Genomic DNA, 23,755 nt, shown 5'->3' with positions numbered 1-23,755 from the left:
GATTGGTCCGTTAACAGGTGTAATAGTTATTACAGGATTTCCACAGAGGCCTATGTAGTTCAAGCAGTGAGAATATCAGGTGGGAGATTAGCAGGAGAGATGAACGGCTGCTCCCCTGTCTTGTCCTCTGTGTGGATCAGGAAGGATCTTCATAGGGAGAAATGTCATGGTGGAGATGCCTAGAGGAGAGGAGAGAGATCTTGGGTTAGGGGCCCCACCCCAGATGTATCCAGACATGCTAGGGAGGGGTAGGCATTCTTCCCCAGGTCCCTCTTACCCCCCAAGACTTGATGTTGATTTCTCTCTTTTTCTCAGTGATATTTTACGCATATGTTCACATTACTTTCTACTTTTTGCAGTCATTTTCAGTTAAGGTTAGTGTTTCTTAATGTTGCATGGGTGATATGTTGGCTTACCACAAAACTCTTGGTCCACTTGCAGTAGTGATACAGTAGATGGTCCTGCTAGGTGATTCTCATAGCCATTGGCCACTGCAGCTATACGTTGCTCCCACACCCTCTTGCTCATGGCTGGACCCAGATGGCAATGTGGGTGTGACCACCAAAGCCTTCCCAGATTGGCACCAGTTGCTAGGTAATAAATCCTATCAATGGTACCAATGCACTCCAGTAATCCCATTTCTGGTTGAAAAGTTAACTAGTATTTCAAGTTTGGAAATAAAAGTATTTTCCCAAAGTTATTTCAGTTATGCTTTGTTGAGAGTCCTAGGCCCTGGCTCGTAGCCCTGCTTGGTTTTGATCAAATCTGGGACAGCTATATCCAAGCACACACATTCCACAGATGAAAAGGGGCTTGTGGTCGGGGGGAAGGTGGCTCTTTTGAGATTATGGTAGGTGATGTAAATGAAATACTCTGATTAAACTGATTAAGTGTTTCCCAAGAACCATGTCTCCTGCTAATCCTGATTGGGCTTTGATTTTTGCTTCTCTTTTTCCCTCTCTCCCGCCCTCCCTGCCTGCTGCCCTTATGTTCTCTTCTTGCTAACTGTACTCTGTTCATGCATGCACACTTCTCCTTGGCTTTTTATCAGCTGCATTACTCCAGACAATACCAATACCTGCTCAAGCAGGCGCCACCTCATTACTTTGATTAAAATGGCTTGATGGATGGCATTTCTGACCACAATGGCCACACATTTTTGCATGTGATTATTATACCAAAATGATGATGATTAGACAGACAATAGACTATAGCACTACTCAAACCATGAACACCACAACTAAAGTTGTTGTGGTTAACTCCCCTCCCCCATCTCAAAATGCCCCCCCCCCCCACTCTGTCGCTCTGGGGGGCCTGCTTCTCAGTGGATCTGTACTGGCACCCAGGGTATTGTCCCCTCCACATGAGAGCCACGCTTTACAGTTTAGAATGTATCTGTGAAAGAATGGCTCCACTGATCCCTTTCACATGTGAGCTTCTGCAGGCCTTGTTTTGCAGCCCGTATTTGCCTGTGTGTTCCTTTCGTCCGGCTCCACTACATCCAAAGGGGCGCTCCACCATCTCCTGTCCCACCCCCAGCTCCTTTCCTTTGTTTTCAACCAATTTGAATGCTAATTGACAGTGGCTGGATAGATGGATGGCGGTTGGGTACCGTGGTAAACACATTGCTGGTAAACACATTGCTGGTAAACACATTGCTTTTACAAAAGTGCACTTTTGAATTATTATGTCAAGCACCTCATCAGAGTAAATGCTCTAAAGTCTTACACATGCTTTATTTTTGTATCTTAGTTTGGGAGGTCTGTAGTACCAGGTCTTTGGGAAAGGAAAGGTTTTGGGCAAGACACGTGTAATGAATTGAAATATGAAGATAATAATGAATGCATTGCATACATTTCTGAGCCATATTGAACTTGTACTTATATAATGGCTTGTTTTGACGTTGTCTCGCTCGTTAATCTTCAGAAACATCCGAAACAGTTTTTATGCAGATTATTGCCAGTCTTGTTTGCCTCTAACAGTTGACAAATATGTACAAGCATTTAGACAATAGGGAAGCTTGGGCTTGGGAGTTATATGCTGGAATGCTGTGAGAGGGGGAACACAGAGGGTGCTATGCCCCCAGTCCCAGAGTCATGGCTCACCAGGCCCTTACAAACAAGCAGCCCTCAGGCCCTGAATAAGACACTAACCTTAGCAGGGATCTGTGATATCCCAAAGAGGAACAGAGGGGCAGGAGGACTTGGCCTATAGTATAGTGAGGGGGTCTCTGAGACCAAGCACAGCCTAGGCCTATGTGTAATTATACTTCATAAGAGCATCACATACAAATTGATTTTGAATCTTGCTCTTGGAAGCTGCTTCACCATCAGTAGATCATCGTAGTCAACTGCCTATTCTCCCAAACCTGTTTATATTCCTGACACAGACACCAACAAGTATCTTGACCTGACCATGGGTCTCTAAACCCATCCCTGGTTCTTTACATGTAACTCCAGACATAGGTTCTAAACCTTTTTTCTGGAGCTGATCATCCCATCTCTGGCTATGGTTGTTGCCCATGTTCTCCAGAGCCAAATGCACTTGATGAACGGTTGCTGTCTGCTCCCAAGGTGTTTGTTTGATATTTTAAGAGCGTCTAATTTATGGCTGTAATATTGTAGGGCCAGGCCTGCTGTGACCACTGCTTGTTTGACGGGCATAAATAAAGGTGTTTATGTCCCCAAAACCCCTGCCAAGCCCCAGTAGTGCAATTTATATTTTCTAAACACAGTGTCAAAGACAAACAACCCTCCTGCTCGCCCCCATCCTGTGTGTGTGTGTGTGTGTGTGTGTGTGTGTGTGTGTGTGTGTGTGTGTGTGTGTGTGCATTGAGGCATAGTCTAATTGTTGACAACCTGATATTCATTAGATAGCCATAATCAGGACTGAGCCTGCTGTGATTGTAAATAACTTGATTAGATTGGATCTTCATTTCTTGAGTTTTATAACAATATGTAAATGCATAGATGGCATGTTTGAAAATAGCTCTGTTATCTTATCTTATCTAGCAGTATCGCAAAAACCATTCTATAATGTTACAGTTACAGTACCTTGTGATTGCCCAGTCATTTTCTCATCAGCAGTATGTATAAATGATATGCCCATCCCTATGTCTGCATGGATATATTATAATGTGCACAGCCAAAGCACTCTAAATCCAGTAGATATGGAACTTTAACTTATGATACGTCACATATATCCCATCACACTGAGAGAGAGTTCAGCTGCTCAGTGTAGATAAAACCTGTCTTATAGTATTCTTTATTAAGTAAGATGGTTCAATTTCCTGCTAGGCCCAGCCACTGACATATCTGTGACTCCTTATACTATAAGAGGATTTGCTGAAGCAGTGACAGTATTGTAATCTATTATCTTGCCTTACACAATAATGATCCTTTTGGGTTATATTAAATTGACTGTATCTGGATGGTAATGTTAGCCAGAGGCACTGAATAGTCTGTCTACAGTATATCTTCAGTGGGCAGGGGTAAGCATCAGAACTTAACAGGAGTTTGATGTACACATTGCATGTATACATACTGTATTGCACCCTCATAACAAGCATATTTCCTGGGGCAGACTATTCAAGTCTTTCACACACGCTTCTGATAGATGTGTACAGAGTAAATGTTAGAATTACTATGTGTTCTGTCAGACATAAGAGATATATATGTCTGTCACCAAGTCAATGTGCTGCAGGTATAGTGGGTTGAGGGAGAACAGTGGCCTGGGGATTGGTGCAACAGTTCTCTCCTCACGTCTTTCCCTTGTCCTGACAAGCTTCTGCTAGGCCAGGAGTGAGTGAGGGAAGCTGATCCATTGAGGGACCAGTTGGACAGGTTGGACAGTATCTCCCCTCAGTAAGAGAGAGGCTGAGTCCTGACAGCACCCAGCGGCACCCCACAGACAGCGGCTCTGGGCTGAGTTTCCCCAAGCCTTCGTGGCACTAAGATCATCTTTCGTCCATAGCCTACAATGGGCTTAAGATCTTAGTGCCACAAAGCTTTTGGGAAACTGCGCCCGTTCAGCTCTGTTCTCCCTGTGGCTGCTGTGGTGTGACGCCCTACACCGGCCCATAGGGCTCACCAAGGCAGCCTGAGGTAGCAGCCTTCCTTGGCTGTGTGTCGTTAACTCTCCAGGATCTATAAGTGGAGAAGGGGCTTACCTCTCTATTAATACTGGCAGATTAGTCACTTGTGATACAGCTGATTACCTGACACGTTTTCAGGAAAGGTTTATCAAAGGGTAGAGAGAGTGTTTGATACCATTCTTCAATCCATAGCATGTATTACAATAAGCCTGTCTTTCGATGTCTGCCTCCACCAGCCTACCCTGGTATGTACTGTCCGTCCGTCCGTCTGTCCATCAGTAGGTATGTCAGCTGGGGCTCTGCAGGCTAAAGGGACGCCATCACACTTGCTGCTCTCAGACAAGTTAAAGGTTCACTCTGATGTAACTATTGGATTACCTGATGCATTATATGCCTGAACACCTACATGGTGTTCAGGCATAACTCCATGCCCAAATGTTCTTAAAATGAAACAGTATGGAATGCGCTCTGATGCACGTTGTATCATGGACCGCCCCAATCAGCTAAAACATTAAATCAATGATGAGTATTGATTGTTTTTGTTCTTGTAATTAACCCAGGTAACAATGTGTGTGCAGAATGGCCACCAGCAGCTCTGCCTTTACAATATTAGAGGTTGGGCAGCATCTAGTGGTGCCGTATGCTACTGCAGTATGGTCATGGAGCAAAGAAGCACACAGGAAATGAATATGTCATCTGGGCAACTTGAGAAATGTCTGTATACCAACTGATGATTGTCTCTCAGATGTCAACAGAGATTCTCATGAAGAGGTGATTTGCCCCAGTCACTCATGTCATGGAACTTTCATCTGCCATTGAATCACTGAGTTGGTGTGACCTCTCTCTGCCTGTTAACCAATGAGATGGCATCATCTTCTTGCCTGAAGCCACAGTGATGATGGCAAAAGTTGGGCAGGTTCAGACTTGCCTTCTAAATCTCCCCAGAGATATGGCCTAACAACATTAGCATGTAGTTAGGGGAGCGTTCCAACAGCTGAATCAGCCGTTCTTGTGAGTGTGTGTGTGTGTGTCTGTGTCTGTGTGTGTGGAATGGAGAGAAGTGAATTATCATCTGCTCCAGATTATTTTGAATTAATCAGAAATTAATTAAACAGAAGCTCAAAGAAGGTTTCAAACATGGTAGTACTGGCACACCCTGGCCACTTTGGCATCTTGGATGTTATCCTATGGCATCATGAACAAGCAGAATTGCTTAAAATGCATCAAACTGACATCATCTTATTGGATCAATTCGTTCTTGCGATTTCATACTCTCTTCTGGAGACTTGCAGCATGCCCAAATCCTCTGATGAGATCTTGAGTCTCATCTCTAACTGCAGGCAGAGGGAAAGAGTGATGACAGAAGGGAAGCAGGGCCATGTGAACCGAGCGTCCATTTGTCTGACTGTGTGTCTGACTGTGTGCTCTTCTTCCCTTGCAGAAGATGATGTGGACCTGGAGGCGCTGGTGAATGACATGAACTCCTCCTTCAAGAGCCTGTACTCCACATGCAGCCTGCAGTCCGAGTCGGCCCCCCTCCTGCAGAACGGCCAGGTGCACCACCGCACTGCCCAGCCCCCCCACATTTCCGAGCCCTGCCCTCTCCGTCGCTCCCAGCCCATGCACATCCTCGCTGTCAGGTAGGCCCACCGAAGCCATCAGTGCACCTACCATGATCTTAGCGCATAAAAAACAAGCATACATCCATATACAGCACTGGTGTACACTGTGCATCATGAACCTATTGCTCACCATTTACATACAGTGCGAATGCAAATGTAAGTGTGTCTTTCATATCCTACACACACAAACATACACTCTCTCTTTCTCTCATACACATACACACACTTACACACAGCTTTGTCACCATTCCATTAGCCCACAGACGCCATTAAACGCTGGAATGCTACTGTAAATGAAGCACCATGCACTCAGTTTGCTCTTTGTGATTTTACCAGAGGTATATGTGCTCATTTCAGCTCATTATAATCGGCAGCCTCTGTGTGACCCTCTCTCTACCTGTCACTTCCCCTAGCATAGCAGAGGGGATGATACAGTTGAAATTCCCTTTAATTCCCAGCACTGAGTGGAGATCGTTTCCATAAGTTGTGAGGAAGGCCTGCTCTCCTTAGGCATTTATTAAAATCTTAGTCTTAACCGGTCTGTCAGTGTTGAGGCAGCCATTATGTTGGGTCTCTGGAGGATTGGTACTTCAGTGAAATGACATGTATCGGTGCATTCTCTCTCTTGGATTCACACTGAGTTTATTATTCACTTATGACCTCCAGATAACACTCTGCTCTTGCTTAGATGTGACTACATCAAACGCCTCTCCTTTTTCATCTGCCAAGGTTAGAGAAAGTGTGGAGAAATGCTAATGGTAGCGGCAGTTCATATAGCAGTCAGTTGACAAAGAAAACCTGTTTATGGTTGACAGTGAATGGTTGTTGCTCATGCAGGTCGTCATGAAAAGGGCACTCACTCAAAACAGTGGTTTGATGAATATTGCACGTAATTAGTAGCTGCCCAGTCCTCAATGGTGGCGATTTCCTCTGGCAGAATGAATCAGTTCACAGAGCCGTAATCAGAGAGAGATGGGAGTGAGCCTCAGTCACTCTTGCTGTGAACCCATGAATTATTATCCATGAACCCATGGATTATTGCTGTTTTATTCAGGAGGCTCGTCTTCATGTTTTTATTCAACTGCTTTACAAGAGTTTTTTAAGTGATAAAGCTGCTTGTTAATGTGTCTGTAGGTCTGTCTGTCCTTCTGCCTGTCAGTCTGTCTCTCTGTCTGTGCATTAATAAGCCTGTTGCCTTCTTCAGGAGACTGCAGGAAGAGGAGCAGCAGCTACGGACGTCCTCTCTGCCGGCCATCCCTAACCCCTTCCCTGAGCTCTGCAGTCCAGCCAGCTCCCCGGTCCTCAGCCCTGGGTCCTTACCTCAGTGTCAGCCCTCAGGCATATACGTAAGAGACCCTTCACTTCTTACTGCACCAGCTTACCTTACCAACCTACCTCAACCTCAATGTTGTGAAAAGATTTGGTCTATTTGCAATCATATTGGCTTACAAGGCCATAAAAAGAGTGTGGGGTCCAGAAGTGACAGAGTTTCTAAGCAAAGCATCTTCAAAGTCCATTTGAAGTGTTCGTTCCCAGTACTTCCTGTACATCCATCTTCCTTGCCATTAGTCATCTACTACCGGGCTAACGTACAGCAGATCTCTCTTTGGCCCGCCATGTGATGGCATTTTGAGTTGAAAGAGATGGAGAGGCTGTGGCTTATTTTCCTGGAAGAGCAAGTCACTCTTAATCATGTTCATCTGGAGTTTCACGCGTTACCGTAACAGTCCAGAGATTACCGTAAAATGGGATGGATATTTCTATCATAAATTGCCTTGCTAATCCTCCTTTTGACATTTATTGCACTGTTGATCAGAGCCAGTAGGCCAGTACCATTTGGCTATAACCTATACAAGGATGTGGGTGAAGGAAAACCACCATGTATTTAGCATTGGCTTGCAACATCATGCAGCTGTTATGGAAATTGATAAAAAGATGCAGTTGTAAAGCAGGAATATAGAAAAGTATAGAATATTGGGGTTTTGATTGGATCACTAAACTGTTGCAATGAAGACACATGTTACTGAATAGCTTTGGAAGAATGGGAGATGTTAAAGGCTGGGAGGTTGAGGGTCGAGGTTCTAGAGGGGTCTGGAGATATTGGAGGCTGGTGGTCGGGTTCTGGAGATGTTAAAGGCTGGGGGTTGGGTGTTCTAGAGGGGGCTGAAGATACTACCAGCTGGGGGTCAGTGTTAGAGGCTGGGGGTTTAGGGTTCTGGAGGGGGCTGGAGATGAGCCCTGCAATGTCTCCATCAGACCCACTGGAGGAGTGCAGATGTCTGCCTGCCTGCTGCCTGCACGCCGACCTGCCTCCCTGGCTGGCTGGTGAGAAGTTTGCTGTTTACAGAATTTTTCCGACCTCCGGGCGCTTTCTGACAGGCTCCCATTCCTCTTCCCAGCCCCCGCACGGGAGGCACGTGAACACTGCGCAGCCGGCTGGCCGGGTTGTCAGGGATCACTGCTCAATCTGTTACACATGGCCATATGATTTTCATTTGCCTCCATCACTCAGTACCCAGCTCTCACCCCACACTTAAAGGGGAATGCTAACAAATAACTGCCTGTTCCTTACGGAACAATGCTGACTGGCCTTACTGGCCTGAGAGGTGTATAGTCTTCTACTGTTCAGTGTACAGATCTGCAGTTGGAGGTTCTTGGCTAGTGTGGACTCACTGATCCTGATGCTGCAGGTTTATCTGATCTATTCTGGACACCCAGTCCTTAGTGACGTACAAGGGTCTTTCACCGATCTGGGCGCACCATTCTTCTTTGTGGTAAGGGGAGGTGTGCTGATCTGAGTTGTATGGCTAGAGGCTGGTTGTGTGTGCGTGCGTGTCCGCATGCGTGCACTCATAGTGTTGTCTGCAGTAAGTCATCAGTCCAAAGAAGCAGGATGCACCCACGTAACTGCCTCTCACAGTACTCTCCAAGGACATCCATCAGCAGTCACATTGGCTTACCGCCCACACCATCAGGGTTAAGTCTTAGCACACCACCACCGCCACATGTGATGTAACTGTGCCTTTTGCAGGGTAAATTGCACTGTCATGCCAACCTGTCTTTACTCTCCTTGTGCTTCCGTCAACTGGGTGACTGACACAGGCTCAGGTCTCCGCCCCTTGTGTGCAACTTTTAATCCATTTAAAGCTTTTTGTGAACTCAGGAACTGACACGCACTCAGAGAGGAGCAGGAGTTTCGGGATGAGCAATATGTTTAATAGCATCTGAGCTCACTGTAATGTGTTGATCCATATTTACACAGGGTGAGGTAAGAGGCTTGGAATAGAACACAGCATCAGACATTGGTGGCATAGCAAGCAAAGTGGACACTGCAAAGGGAGAGTCTCAATCGCTTTTGTCCGCACTGTTTTAAGATTTGGTGCCAGTGAAATGTAGTTGCCAATTAACATGTCGGTAGATTATCATTTGGTAAATTATCCATTTGGTTGAGGATATAGAGGTAAAGTATCACTACTCGAAATTATACTCTCCTTGATTTGTTTAACAGCAGTGTTCTACACTGTTGTGCTTGGCAACATTTGAATATCCGTTTTTAGGGAGGCAGTGACTATGTGAGGCTGTTCAGCAATGCCACAGTAACTCAGCGTAGATGTAGACAGGCGATGATGAGCAGCATTCTGTCACCTCACAGCATGGCACTCCTTTTGGCTGCTCTGGAATGCTGTTTGGGTCAAAGGTCAGTTTTTTCCACTGTAAATAAAACATTTATATTTTGCTGATGTTGGAGCTATTGGGTTAATTGCATTGGAACGCAGCCTCATTTTGATGTGTTCTGGAGCATTCAAGATCAAAGTGACCAGTGCCAGAAATATGCTGGCTCACTTGTAGTGGGAGTCTTTTTAACTGGGTCTTAAACCACACAAAACACATCCCACAGTGGGCTGTGTTAGCATCATGTAATCACTGCTGGTAATTGTTCTTAGCCTGGGTGCGTGCTTATTGTTTCTTCCCAAAGAATGTTCCAGAATGAAGATTACATGGAATCAGTCATAGAAGCTCTCTCCCTCTCTTCTTCTCTCAGCACTGTCCTTCTCTGCGCTGAAAGATAAAATTCCTCTCTTACTGCCTTGTATGACTTTCAGCTGGTTCTCACTAGATCCCTTTCAATCCTAAAAGATAGTTGTTTGGGTTCAATCTTATACACATGCACATTGCCGAGGAGGTTCTGCCTCAAGTGGCTGCTTTAGTCCATTATCTGATCTCATCCCCTCGCTTTTTAACTGATGGCCTTTTGTGGCAGAGGTGAACAGTATATGCAGGTCTTAAGTCTGTGTGTGCGCACGTGTGTATGTGTGTACATGTGCACGTGTGTATGTGTGTACGTGTCCCTGTGCACATACATACGTGCCGCTAGCAAACTGGATTTGCACCATTCAACTCTTGGGATACAAATTGCAACTCTGTTGTTAACAAATGCTTGTTGGAGGCACGCCAGTTTGAGGTTTAGTCTGGAACATCTCATGTGTCAAGCCATATTTATCCCTCCACTTACTGAGCAAGCCTCAACCTGCTAGGATTACTTGGCCAGTGCACCAGTGTCAAAGATCTGGGACTGAACCGAAGTTTAATCACTAGGCCTTGCCCTTTTAAAGTTGTGGGGACCTGGGAGATGCTATGGGCTAAATGCCATGATGTAAGGACAGGCTCGTTCTAAAACATGTTAATCTGGTTCCCCATTGGGAGAGTGCTGAGGCCCCCCAGGTCAGCCTGAGTCACGTCCCTATTTTCTCTGAGCTGATGAGGTCAAACCGGTAGACACAGGCCATGTTGACCTCTAGGTGTGATATAAGCCTACTGACCAAACAATAGGCATATCTGTGAGACTGACATGAAGGTTGTATTTTTTTCATTCTGAATCCCATCGCAGTTGTTGCAGCTCTTTTCATTAAGCAAATGAGGGCTGGAAATTGCCCCATCTGTTCATTGTATTTCCACTGTGTTTTGCACCTCCTATTTTGAGTGTGCTAAATGATCTGCTTAGCCATGTCATGCTTACTTAACTGATAGCATGGAACAGACAGCGAGTGCTTTAACAGGTGGGTACAGTTACAAGCTAGAACTTTCACCCACTTAGTCTAGGCCTGTTCATCACTCTAGCAAATGTGAATCCCAGACTGTCCTCATTGTAGAGCTCTGTGGGCTTGTCACGGTCAGTACACGATGACCCAAGTCGGTTATATTAATTATGTAAGATGATCATTTTCACCCTCTTTAGGAAATGAATGTGTTATTCACAGTATAGTATTTTAATTGTTTGTGTGTAAACAGCAATAGACCATTGACACAGAAATAGATCATGTCAATGACAACCATAAAACCATGGATCCCAAAGTTGGATGGGCCATATTTTAGTGCCAGTACATCATACAGTGTAAAAAAAAAATTGTATTTATATTGAAAGCGCAAAATAAGCACAGTTGATTCATCATCATTGCAGACTTCACTGGAGGGAATGTGACGTGACCCTCTGTGTCTATCATGGAGGCTTCACAAGGGGTGCAATGTGTTGCTGCAAGCTGTTCATCTGGCCTGAGCGTCTCAGTGGCAGGCAGAGCTGGACTCATGTAGGTCATGGAGACTGCATGGAATACTCCACTCCACTGCAGGCCTCTCAGAAGAGGGCAGGTCAACCTCTCTCTCACACAGGAAAGTAGGACAGCTCAGATTTCTCTCAAGTGGTGCTGTTCACTGAGAGGGAAGAGGAAAAGAGAGGGGGAAAGAAATGAAAGAGGAAGAGAGATAAAGTGAGAGAGCGAGTGAGAGAAAGACAGAGGGAGGCTATGAGTGGAAGAAATAAACAAGAGGCAACACATGAGAAGTGCTTACTGTAAAAAAGGAAAAGGGCAGAAAGGGAAAAAATGAAAGAAAAAAAGCAAGAGAAGCAACTATGCCCCTCAGCATAAAAGTTCTAATGATCTCTAACAAGTTCCTTTTTTAAAAGGCAACCATTGGAGGAAATGAAGACAGACAACTAGCTTAATTCAAAGAGCTGTAATTATGTCCAGAGAAATACAGAGCCTCTGGAATGGGGCCTGATCTTGGCTTCTCCCCAGAAAAGCCTCATTATACTGGGACAGAATGTACAGCTGTCACGTTTGAAATCACTCTCTAGCTATCTGCCTTGCTGTCCTTTTTACTAATGGGTGCATCTGAGTCTCCCAATCCAAGCCCAATGACTGTGTTTATGAAATGTTTATAATTTTCTTTCTTTTTTTCCTTTTTTGTTGTACTATTGAGTGAGCTTCACTTGAGCTCAGCTCACCTCTCCTATAGTTCACCTTAATGAAATTAGCCTGCTGCTGAGCTCTTGTGTACCTCCTCTGTGGGAGAAAGGCAGGGTTCCATTGTGTCCAGGCAGAGAGGGATATGCGGAACAAGAGGCTCAACTCCACCCCTTCTTCCGTCCCGGGTGAAATCTGACGCTATGCAGACAAAGCTGTGTGTTTTTTGACTGAAAGGCAATGGGACAGTGTCGCATTTGGTCATCAAAAATATGTTTTATTCATTAATAACTTGGCTAAGCTATCTGCACTTTAACAATGCCTAGGTTGTTATCAAGCAAGTCATGTCTCTAGCTTTGAGAAAAATAACTTTATATTGGTGTTGTGCCTGTTTGCACATACGCACAGTTTCAACCGTCAATTATTAAAGGTATTTGATCTGGGTTTGTTCCCTGTATGCTAATAGCTAACTGGCTATGCTACACCCTCTCTCAGATGCAAACTTGGGAATGGACCCGTGAAGATTGGGTGGCCAGGGATTGGCGAATAGTGCACATACAGTGCAGCTTGTGCTGAATTGATTGTGTGGTCAAAACGTAATGATTCATTACACACTTTGTAATGATGTCATCCTTTGTGAGTGTCCAATGGCAAATCCCAAACAGACAATGATCTGCAGTGGTCTGAAAGGGCGCTGTTCAGCCCCTGCTGTGCAATTAACCAGTCGCTCCTGTTGGGGAAATATTTAGCTCCTCTTTGGTTTGATCTCAGTAGGTAGCCACAGGGAAAGAACTTGGCCATTCAAAGCGGATTGTTAGAGCCGATGTGTGTGGCAGAGAGAAATATGGGCTTGGGGGGATTTTGCCTGAGGAATGCATACTGATGGATCATGCTCATTTGATCTATATATAGGCCCTAGACACTGAGGCTCTTTTGCTCGTGCTGTGATTCTACAGGAATAGGATCGCATGATTTTTTTGTGCATTCCTCAATAGAGGATTTGGAGTTTAAGTGTTAACAATTCAAGTTATTCTGCATATTTGATGCACTTGACTGATGTCATCAGAGAGAACTTAAAATAGTTGTACAGTCGACAAACTCACTCATTGTTTGACCCGAGACTCGTTTTAGTCATGCTCTTGGCGCCAAATGGACTGAGAGTCTTTTGACATGGGTGCTTTGTACTCCTATGGTTATCAATGGGGTATGGTGGAGCTTTAGCCATGAGCTGGGTGGTTAGCGTGTGTGAGGTCTATGAGGATGAGTAGTCACTGTGGCCTAGAAGAAACCGCAGTATGGCATTAGTTCATCCACAAAGTCTGCAACATATCTTTGTATGGGAGGAGAGATTTGTTGTTGTTTAGGCCTACTTTTGATCATCAGCCACCTTAAGTGTTGTTTTCCTGTCACTCGTGTGGTGCAGCATCCACAGAATGTACTGCTACATTTGAATAGAGCACTCTAAACCTTCAAAAAGCCTAAATATTTTGGGCTTTCAAAAAAATGTGTTTGTTATTTCTTTACTTATTGCGTCACTGTTGCATACACATGCTCTTTGTTTAGAATACGGTGCACGTGACGTGTGTATTGATTGTAAATGTGCATCGCAATCCCATTCTCTCCTTGGCCATAGTGCTGCAGTGTGCCTGGTTAAGCTCCTTTGGAAGCTTAATTTGACATGATAATTAGACAACAAGGACCAGTTCATGTCCACCTCATGAGTCAGCAAAGTTTACATAGCGCTCTCTTTAGAGCAATTCAAACCAGCACTCCCCAGCCAGCAGCAGAGGTAGGCTCAGGACATCGCCTCTCTGAAAACTGATTGTCTTTATTCATTCAGGTTTTGTCTCACAATCTCATTAGAGTACGTCAATGCCCGATACAACACAGACCACACAGCACCGATACAGTTGGATTCATTAAAGAGGTACTTGTTAACAGGAGGGGGGGGGGGGGGGGGGAGTAGAGGCGAGGACACTGGCAAGCTAACTCAGTTCAGTTCATCAATGGTTGCTCTTTTTGGGAGCCACTTTTTGTTTTTAATAACTGAGTGAGATAATAGAGCATAGAGAAGCAGTTGGGATCAGGCAAGTTCTTCTTTGAAATGTTGGCCTGATTTGAATCAGGTTTTCCTTATAAGACTTGGAGATGTTGCATTTGTTCCACTACTTAGCTACAATGTGAGGCTCTGAGACTTAGTGCAGTATATGAAGTGTATATCATATAGAGACATGATCATATGTTTCCATACAGAGGAAGTACTGGACCAAACACGTCAGGATGGGCCAGCCTACCCAGCACTGAGGTGGGAGGTATTTACTGGAGAGCTAAAGCCATCTTCATTAAGTCTGATTTACAGTGTTTCTGTTTCTTGTTTTCCCGTCTATACGGCATTATTTCACTATTACTTCCCTCTTCATGAATGGGATCAAAGTAGTGGAGCCTTGTGTGTGACATCCCTATTGATTTTACTGCAGCCAATGTTAGACATTGTGGTTAATCATTCTTAAGAGGCTATGGAGGACTGCAACCAGTAATCTTGTGTTTCTAACACTTGCTGATGTAATTGTGTTGTGTATTTTTAATGTATTGGAGCGTGCCCCTCTCCTATTGATTGAAAGACTGACCATTACTTTAAAAGGTTGTTTTGAGAAAGCAGTGACATTTCATCCATTTCCTATGTGTTTTGATGATGAGATTGGCTGAGGAGAAGTGACATTGCTGCTGTGTTTCGTGGGGCTCTCAGCTATCCCTGGGGGATTACATCACAAAGCAATAAGTCCTGAGTCATCTGGGAGGCCCACAGGACTCAATGAGAGTAGTGTTTGGAGAACAGGAAGACAACCCAGTGCGCTCCCTCTTTCTCTCTCGTTCTCTCTCTCTCTCTCTTTCTCTCTCTCTCTCTCTCTCATTCTAACACACACACACACACACACACAACTGAAGTAGGTCAAGGAAGCTTGCAGTGTCTGATTGTCCATCTCTTATCAGGTTGATGATGATATTATAAAATGCAGCATATAATAAGCGATATTTTTTTAAGAAGTGTACTGTCAGTTCCACAGAATATTGGCAGTATTTTACCCTGTCTCATTCTTTCCACATTAGAACTGTTGCTGCTGGCAGGAGTTGCAGGCCCTGTTGTAGAGCATGTTGGGCATGTGACATGGGGTTTTCCCCACTGAATGACTCTGTGACGTAGCGATAAGTCAATGAGGGAAGGGGTGTGGCTGCCGTGACAGCTGGGAGGCTCGATACAGTAGGATGCAAAGTACACGTTCTACTAACCCAGCAGACTTTTTTTGTCTCACTCTTTTTTCCCTGTCTTTCTTATTCTTTCTCTTTCTTCTTTCTCTTTCTTGCTCTTGCTCTTTCTCTTTCACTCTCTCTCACACAATCTCTCACACACACACACACACAGATACACACCCTCTGTCTCTCCTTCTCTCTCTCTATCTCTCTCCTCTGTGTCATACTCTCTCCCCTCCCCCGCACTAGAGTTGTGTTCTCTTAAAGGCTATAGGGAATGTTTCAATCATTCTCACCACTATTGCCATTTCCTGCTTCCTTCACTGGATGTGAAGTTATTTCAGGGTCATGATGTTTGTATTTGCATTGTAATATTGACACATTGTGGTGGGATCTCGTGTCCAGAACTGTTAAAAGGAGATAAATTGCTACTCCAGACAGGGTGGGGCAGAGCCTTTGTCAGTCCAGTGCCAGATTAAGTATATGAACTAAAGGGGGGCAAATGAAAACACTAAGTTTCCAGGTTTTGTTCTTTTGAGAGAAAGAATGTTGGCATAAAGCTAGACTCAAGGGAGGCCAATAAGAAGTTCAAGTACTCAGGTTTGTTTCATTTAGCCTGTAATGAGCCTTGCTCTGTCGTGAGAGAGATTTCTGACTGCGAAGTTCAAAGCTGAGCCACGGTGAAAGAGGAAAAAAAAACAAGCCCTTACTTGAAACTTCAGAACACTTTTCAAGACACTTTTTTTTCCTCTGCCCCACACCCGTCTTAAATGATCCTTTTTCGCTTTTAGTCAAAAAGAATCTGAAACTATGCAGCAGTCTAAAAAAGTTGGCTGTGTCTGTGCATGACTGTGCGTCTGTGTATGTGAGCCTGCGTATGTGTGTGTGTGCGCGCGCGTGTGTGTGTGTGTGTGTGTGTGAGGGTGTGTGAGACTGTGAGTGTGTGTCTGTCTGTGTGGGAATGATTACATCAGCCTGAGCGAGCCCTATGATTGGTTAGGGAAGTGTGGTTTGATTCACTACCTAAAAGCCTGTGGCTGTAACCCTTTGTGAGGGAAGCAGAGGGAAGTTGTCAGCCGGTCTGGAAATAGTGCCATCTGCTTGCTCTGTCCTGCAGTATAGCTAGGCAGAGGAGGGATTATGTGACAGGTACCAACACAGGCAGCCGTTGACAGAGGGGGAACTGTGATTCACACAGTCTTTTTCCAACCAAGTTGTGGAGAGCAGAAAAGAAAAGGGTTGTTCGTCTGTGTGTGTGTGCGGAGGCAGGCTCACTCCAAAAATGCCATCGTGCTCTCCAGACTGCTGCCTATTGCGGGCCGTAGAGGTAAGCTCTATTCCACATTTTGAAACCTTTTCCTTTTTCTGGGGGCAAGGGCGTGAGTATAGGGTAAAAAATGGTGTGTCTTTTTTAAAGATGTGAGGAGTACAAGAAGAGTACGTGAGAGGTTCCAAATGAATCCGAGCTCCCTCGGAAGGAGAAATAGTTTCTGTTGAAAGATCTGATGTTCAATGCCTGAATTCTGGATGTTGGAAGCCTTTGAATTGTGGTCGAAAGGGAAAAGAGAATTTGTCTGTTACAAGATATTTTGTGGGAAGGCTAAGAGGGCTAAATTCCTAACAAAATCTCTTTGGGGGAGCCATAGGAAATGCGAGCTGTGCTCAGAGGGGGTTTGATTGGGGCTTTATCCATTGTTTCTGTTAATGGTCTATATTGGTCTACAGTATCTTTGTGTCTACTGTAGTTCTGTCAGAGCATAATCTCTGTGGAAGGAGAATGGGAACAGGTGGTCTGGATGGACTTAAACAATGCCCTTACTATTTGAGCTTGAAGTATGATTCTGGTGAATGTTATATCTATGGGTATTTTCATTATATGGTCGGCAAACCCTGTCATTGCGATGATGAATTGTATTCATCTGGTGTGTTCATTAAACATGAACAGTTTTCAGGGTAAAATACTGGTCTAAGACGTCTAATATTACAAGTGCTACATGACACTGTATAATGCTACTTTATGATAGTAAATGCTCTAATCTATTAATATGTCATTCTATGTCTACCCGCCTGATTTCGGGCGAAGTATTTTAATGCTGAACGCCTTTTTCTTTTTCAGATTATAAAGATCTTTAGCGAGGACGGCATGGGTAAAGTCGTGGAAATACCAGCCGACATGACTGCTCGAGATCTTTGCCAGCTCCTCGTGTACAAAAGCCATTGTGTGGATGACAACAGTTGGGTGCTTGTTGAACATCACCCCCTTCTCGGACTAGGTAAGTGGCAACCTCATGTGCTGGATGGGTGGTCTGGCAGGACATGGCGCTGCCCTTCCCCCTGTGAGAACCCTTTTCAACTGCTAAATTGTGTCCTTTCCCTCATGTTAAAGTCAATGAAGGCCTCTGTATGGAAATTAAGAGGAGCCTAATAGACATCTCTTTTTTCCGCTGGTAGATTCTGTCAGATTGTGTGCCTGTTCTCAACCTCAGAAAGTTTCTGTGTTTGATGTAAAACTGTCTGCGGGGGCTGCTCTGTGGAGGCTGGGTAATGTTATTGATCAGAAGACACGCCAGTGAAGTCAGCGGAGGTGATGGATGTCTGAGACGGAAACAGGTCTCTGTAAGAGGCTCTTAGTGCATGGACGGGAATCTTGACATCACTCTCCCCGAACATAGTTCCTACAAACAACAGATATATGCTAGGTTAGAAGAGGTAACAGAACAGGTAGAGGTAACAGAACTTAATCTTTGACCATATTCTGGACCAGACCATATATTACACGTCTATTTTGAATGGGCAGAGTGGAGATGATTGGATGATTGGATCAAGTACTGTCCGGTTTGCTGTTAATGCAGTGCCTCCTGCTCACGCACTGGTGAGCGTGCAGAGAGACCTCACTTAGGGCTCAACATCAAGCTTTTCAGGATGGTAGTTCTTTCTGAAAGTCAGCTGTAGTTAGTTTATGTTGAGTATGACGTTCAACACTAAACGTGGTAGTGTTACAGTCATTTGTGAGAGCTCTGACGACTAGAGTGACCAATTATCAAGCACCTGAGGCAGACAAGTTTAGCCTTTCTAGGTCTGTATTTGAACAGAATGTGAATTTATTAAAATACTTTTAACAAAATATGATATGTTAAATGGGAATAGAATTTACACTAATTGCTCTTGATGTCATCAGCAGTACAAAAATGTGCATTGTGATATTTGTATTTCTTTATTGTATTTTTTTATTGTAGAGGCATTATAACAGAACTGTATTGTGCATTGGAAGCACAGAGCATCTAAACTATTAAAATGTCTTTATATGACCTGATCTGATTTGTTTGGTATCAAGCACTGCCAAAACCGTGCTAAGTGCAGTTCAGATAGCACATGACATCATCCCCCTGCAATGCCCAGCTCTCCTCAGTGGAGCCTGGGCTCTGGGAGACTAGTCCACTAGAGGCAAGGTCACTCCTCCTAATTGCTCCTTAATCTCAACAGGCCTGTCCAGATGGGCCTTTGTTTCAGAAGAATGACAGCCAATTAGATTTGCTTTCCCACCGCAACCTGGCTAGCAATCCCCTCACCAGGGAGACTAAACACTGCTGTACCATTGACTCCCAAAATGGAGGGGTATCTGATAAAGAGGGCTACACTTATGTCATGACTGAGTCATCTGATCAGAGTAGGGGCGTCTGCATGAGACTGTGAAGAGAACTGGACAACAGTGTAATTTAATGTATGGCATGTTTCCTTGAGGAGGAAAGCGAGCCACTGTCAGGGTCTTGGTGAATAGAATGACTAGCTGATGGGAGTAATAGGAATGACCCTTCCTCAGCTTCAGCTTAAAGGCCCCTGGTTGGATCTCTTGAGGAAGTGAATCAATGATGACTCATGGACAAGAGTGACTCACCAAAGAGAGAAACTCATTCAAGTCCAGGAAGAGAGAGGGAGAGAGGCTCACTAAAGGCAAAGCAGTGGAACTCAATATTAGGTCAGCCTGGATGGATTCTTCCCTGTTGCAACATCACCATGAATACCACTACACTACAGGTTCTGAACATTTCCACGATCTTCATTTCCTCTTTGAGAGTCTCTCTTCTACTTCTCAGACAGACAGACAGACACACACACAGACAGGATAGCCCTGCCTCCCAGAATCCCCCTGTTGCCAAAGTCTATTTGTGAATGTGATTCCACAGTTGGATGTGGAGCATGTGTTCCTACAAAGTCTAGGGTCAGTTGTCTGACAGGGCCCTGCATAGCCCAGCTCTTTGTTTGAGAGGGGGAGTGAATGTATGCTCAAGTCATCAACGGGGGAGAGAGGAATAAGTGAACATGCTGATTTGTCTGTCTCAGTGTGGATAAGAGGGGGGAGGGAGGGAGAGAGGGGAGGGAAGGAAAAGGAAGAGTGGGCGGGAAGAGGGGGGATGGGTGAGGGGAGGGTTGTCTGAGGTTTTGTCTGTTTTCATAGGTTGAGCTGCTTTTTCTTTCACTTTTGGTTTATCTCATGGGCTTTACGAGATATTAACAGGAAATAAGGATTGTAAATGCAAATGTAAGGAAAAGTGTACAGATTTATAGATGTGGGTTTGTATATTGAGATATATATTGTGTATAATTGTATTGTGTTAATTGTGTTTAAAAGTTAGCTATATATTAACAACTATGGCGTGATGTTGTGTCCTTATGCTAACACATTCTGTCTCTGCAGAGAGGTGTTTGGAGGACCATGAGCTGGTGGTACAAGTGCAGGCGTCCATGACCAGCGAAAGCCGATTTCTCTTCAGGAAGAACTATGCCAAATATGAATTCTTCAGAAATCCCTTGGTAGGTTTTTTGTTCCCAAATTGCCACCACTCGCCTGCGAACATGAATTATTGCTTTTCCTATTTATATTGTGTGTGTGTGTGTGTGTGTGTGTGTGTGTGTAAACAGTTATGCTATGATGTCTCTTGAATTTGTTATTCAACTGTTTACAAGCAATGCATTTCTGAGATGAGTGGAGAATGTTTGGTTCGTGTTGTACAATACCCAGAGACTTCCTAGCATCTTGTTTGCAGATGCCTGAAAAAAGAAGAGATACTGTTTTGACAAGTTTCTCTGATAGCAGACAGTAGTTTGTTAAAAGTATTTGAAGATCTTATGTAAGAAGCTACTGTCATAAGAAAAGCGATGAAAATAATGTTTTTTCTTCATTTTCATTTTGGATGGGACATAGATCCAGTCTTCAGCATTCCACCTTTATCCTTCTGAGCTTTCTTTGCCCACAACTGTCTCAGTAAATGCTCGCTCTTTCCATTTCCAACAGAATTTTTTCCCGGAGAATGTGGTTGCATGGTGCCAGGAAACCAACGGTACAATCCCACCATCTCAACTTTTACAGGTACTATAAATTGTACACTATAAACAAGTTCTACCTCAGCATGCGCTGCATTCCGTATGATCTGCTCAAAATTGAACCTTTGGCCCTGTACATGTCTGGTCAAAGAACAGACTATAATGGTCCTTAATTGTGAAATTAAGCAATCAAGAGAGGAACATACTGAATGTTAACACTTCTGGGCACCCCCCTCTTAGCCCTACAGCATCAAGACTGGAGAGGCGTTGGACTTTAAAGACCTGTAGTCTTAATGGAATGAAGTTTACATGTTCAGCCTGTCAAATATAATAGACTGTCAGAAAAGCATCATTAACTGCCACAACTGGAAACCCTCCGCTGGCAAAAGCTTTTAACATCCCTGACATGGTCAAAATTGAGCAGGCTTTGGGATCCAGGAATCCAGGAGAGACTTATCCTAAACAGAGGATCTTTGCACTCAATTAATACCTTGTCAAAAGCGGAGACCGTGTCTGAATATGGCTAAGCGCAGCATTAGTCTTGGGCTTTATAAGACTAGTTGCCAGAGCATGCTATAACCAGTCCCTGCTTATACTGAACAGTGTTTGAAACAGCTTGCTAAAGAGCTGCTTTTTGAGATGTCACACAAGTGTATATTTGTCTTGGCAGATACGGTTACATAAGATACTGTGCTTCAAAAATGTTCTGCCATGTTTAATGTGTAGCATAAAAATGGTATCACAAGAATGCCAAAAGTCTTCGTTATATAAATGTTAGTTTTGGCTTGGAGGGGACTGGGAATTTTTCTCAGCCACAGTCTTAAAAAGACGATGTTTTGTGAAGTGTTTGATTGATCGTGATAGCCGTGCTACAAGGCTTCTTCTCTCTCCCCCACCCAGAATTTCTTGAACTCCAGCAGTTGCCCTGAAATCCAGGGCTTTTTGTATGTGAAAGAGCTGGGCAGGAAATCCTGGAAGAAGCTGTACATGTTTCTCAGACGCTCAGGACTGTACTTTTCAATAAAAGGAACGTCAAAGGTACGTTCACTCTGTTGCAAGCTGTTGTATCTTCAGATCTTGTTACTCATCTTTTTTGTGCCACTGGTTCTCTATATTTTCTTGTATAGTCTTTGTGCCGATGTCAAACTGATAAACTCCTCCATACTTTTAGCTAGTTATTAGTCCACTTGCCAGTTGCTACGGACATCAATGTGCGTACTTGGCGGTCAGAGTTGCCCGTCTCCTCTATCCCACACAACCACACAACCTGCTATTGATTTCAGTGAAGTTCTGCTCTCTACCTCCAGGCTTAAGTTTCTTTGTGATGAAATGACATCGGGTATTGATTAATCCTCTGCAGGAGCCCAGGCATTTACAGTTACTAGCAGACCTGGAGGACAGCAATATCTTTACAGTAACAACAGGCAAGAAGCTACACAATGCACCAACAGACTACGAGTTCTGTATCAAGGTAAGTTCCAGAGGAAAAGCCTTTATTTCATGTGTTTCATTGAAAGTATTGAGATGCTCCTACACTGTCTATTCTTCATCTGTCTTCCATCATGGGCTTGCTGTATCCAATTACAGTTATTGAACAGTGTCGTGTCTAGACGGTATCTTGCTGAGACATGCCTGGCGAGGGACTAGCCTAGCTGCCATTGTGTGGTGACCCACTTTCAGGAATATCAAACGAATAAAGAATGAAACGAAAATCCAATGAAATGGCAGCTTTCATCTACCAATAAGATTCCTTATCTGGGATTTTATTGGATACTCAGCCACAGTGTACAGGGGAGGCGGTGTTTGTTAGAGCCAACATGATGTTGTCCAACTGAGGGTTTGTTTGCTCTTTCTAATTGATTGATGTGTGTTGACTGACAGCCCAACAAAGTGAGGAGCGAGGTGAAGGAGCTGAGGATGTATTGTGCGGAAGATGAGCAAAGCAGGACATCCTGGATGACTGCCTTCCGACTCTTTAAGGTATGAGTGCCATGGCAACAGGCCCCCAATACTATGCGAAAGACTGTACCAGTTACACCAGTACAGTTTCAAGAACTATAATAGTAAAAAGTATTTTTCATCGAAACTCTATTCATGATATTCTTTGACCTCACCTACAAGTTTTGGTTGTGCCATTATTTGGGTAAGGAATTCCAACATGGTTTTGTATGCAAGCATTTGACATTATGATGGGTAAAAACGTATTTAACACTTATTTATTCATATTTTGATTTAGTAGTCGACTTAAATGTTATCATTCTACACGCTCTGTATAAGCTGACTTAGATACAGATCCATATCGATTGAATGACCAAACGCATCTTTTAATTTGTTGATATTTTTTCTCTCTCCTCACAGTATGGAATTGTACTCTATCAGAACTACAAGGTCCCTCAGCAGAGAAAAACCTTATTGTCACATTTTTCAACGCCTGTGGTAAGCCTGTCTCCTTTGTAGCTCAGTACACCCACAAAGCCAGTGAAACATTCAAGAACATACAGTACATTACAGTTCCCTAGCCGTACATTTGCTTGTGTACTAATCTCATTACCACTGCTCTGTCTCCCCCTAGCGGAGTGTGTCGGAGAACTCTCTGGTGGCCATGGATTTCTCAGGGAGGATAGGGAGGGTGATTGATAATCCTGTGGAGGCCCAGAGTGCCGCCATGGAGGAGGGCCATGCCTGGAGGGTGAGTCTCTCTCTACAACACTAACCATATGAATCATATTTGATAACAATATTATTGGTAATGATGATAGTTATGATATTATGGTAATAATATTATGGTCTTACTGGTCACAAAGCCATTCACATCTCGTTCCCCATAACACACCTCCCATACAACCAGACCATTGGAGGAAGTACCTTTTCATGATCTAATCCCTGTTTTGTGTTGTTTTGACATTGCCCTGTATCAGAAGAGAAGTCAACGGATGAACATCCTTGGTAGTCCCAGTCCTCTACATCCCTCCTTATTAAACTCAGGTATGTCATAGAGAGAGAAAGAGAACTGGGTCAGAACTTTGAGTCAGTATTTATGTTGGCTGTGTTTTGTGTAAATGAAGCTGTTCCTGCTCTAAATGCCCTGTTTTCTCTTCTGTCCAGTCATTCACAGAACACAGCTGTGGTTTCAGGGTCGGATAACGCGAGAGGAGTCCCATAGGATGATCCACCAACAAGGCCAAGTGGATGGGTAAGACCCCTCTGTAGCTGTAACCACAGCCAAA

At 44.1% G+C, this 23,755-nt stretch overlaps 1 protein-coding gene across 1 annotated transcript in view; it reads left to right on the top strand.

Annotated features, from left to right (window-relative positions):
• The window catches only part of grb10b (growth factor receptor-bound protein 10b), a 50,744-nt gene that overhangs the window by 22,529 nt on the left and 4,460 nt on the right, over positions 1 to 23,755 (top strand). Inside the window, exons 4-15 of the mRNA XM_083678813.1 lie at positions 5,535 to 5,733; positions 6,920 to 7,061; positions 17,323 to 17,479; positions 19,903 to 20,018; positions 20,500 to 20,574; positions 21,429 to 21,566; positions 21,889 to 21,999; positions 22,410 to 22,508; positions 22,887 to 22,964; positions 23,101 to 23,217; positions 23,447 to 23,513; positions 23,634 to 23,721. Coding sequence (XP_083534939.1) covers positions 5,535 to 5,733; positions 6,920 to 7,061; positions 17,323 to 17,479; positions 19,903 to 20,018; positions 20,500 to 20,574; positions 21,429 to 21,566; positions 21,889 to 21,999; positions 22,410 to 22,508; positions 22,887 to 22,964; positions 23,101 to 23,217; positions 23,447 to 23,513; positions 23,634 to 23,721 — 1,387 coding nt within the window. The remainder of the gene's footprint in view (positions 1 to 5,534; positions 5,734 to 6,919; positions 7,062 to 17,322; positions 17,480 to 19,902; positions 20,019 to 20,499; positions 20,575 to 21,428; positions 21,567 to 21,888; positions 22,000 to 22,409; positions 22,509 to 22,886; positions 22,965 to 23,100; positions 23,218 to 23,446; positions 23,514 to 23,633; positions 23,722 to 23,755) is intronic.

This window comes from Argentina silus, assembly GCF_951799395.1.
Source record: "Argentina silus genome assembly, chromosome: 10".
Lineage (NCBI taxonomy): Eukaryota > Metazoa > Chordata > Actinopteri > Argentiniformes > Argentinidae > Argentina > Argentina silus.
Note: the sequence above shows the minus strand (reverse complement) of the source record. Positions and strands in the feature narration are given on the sequence as shown.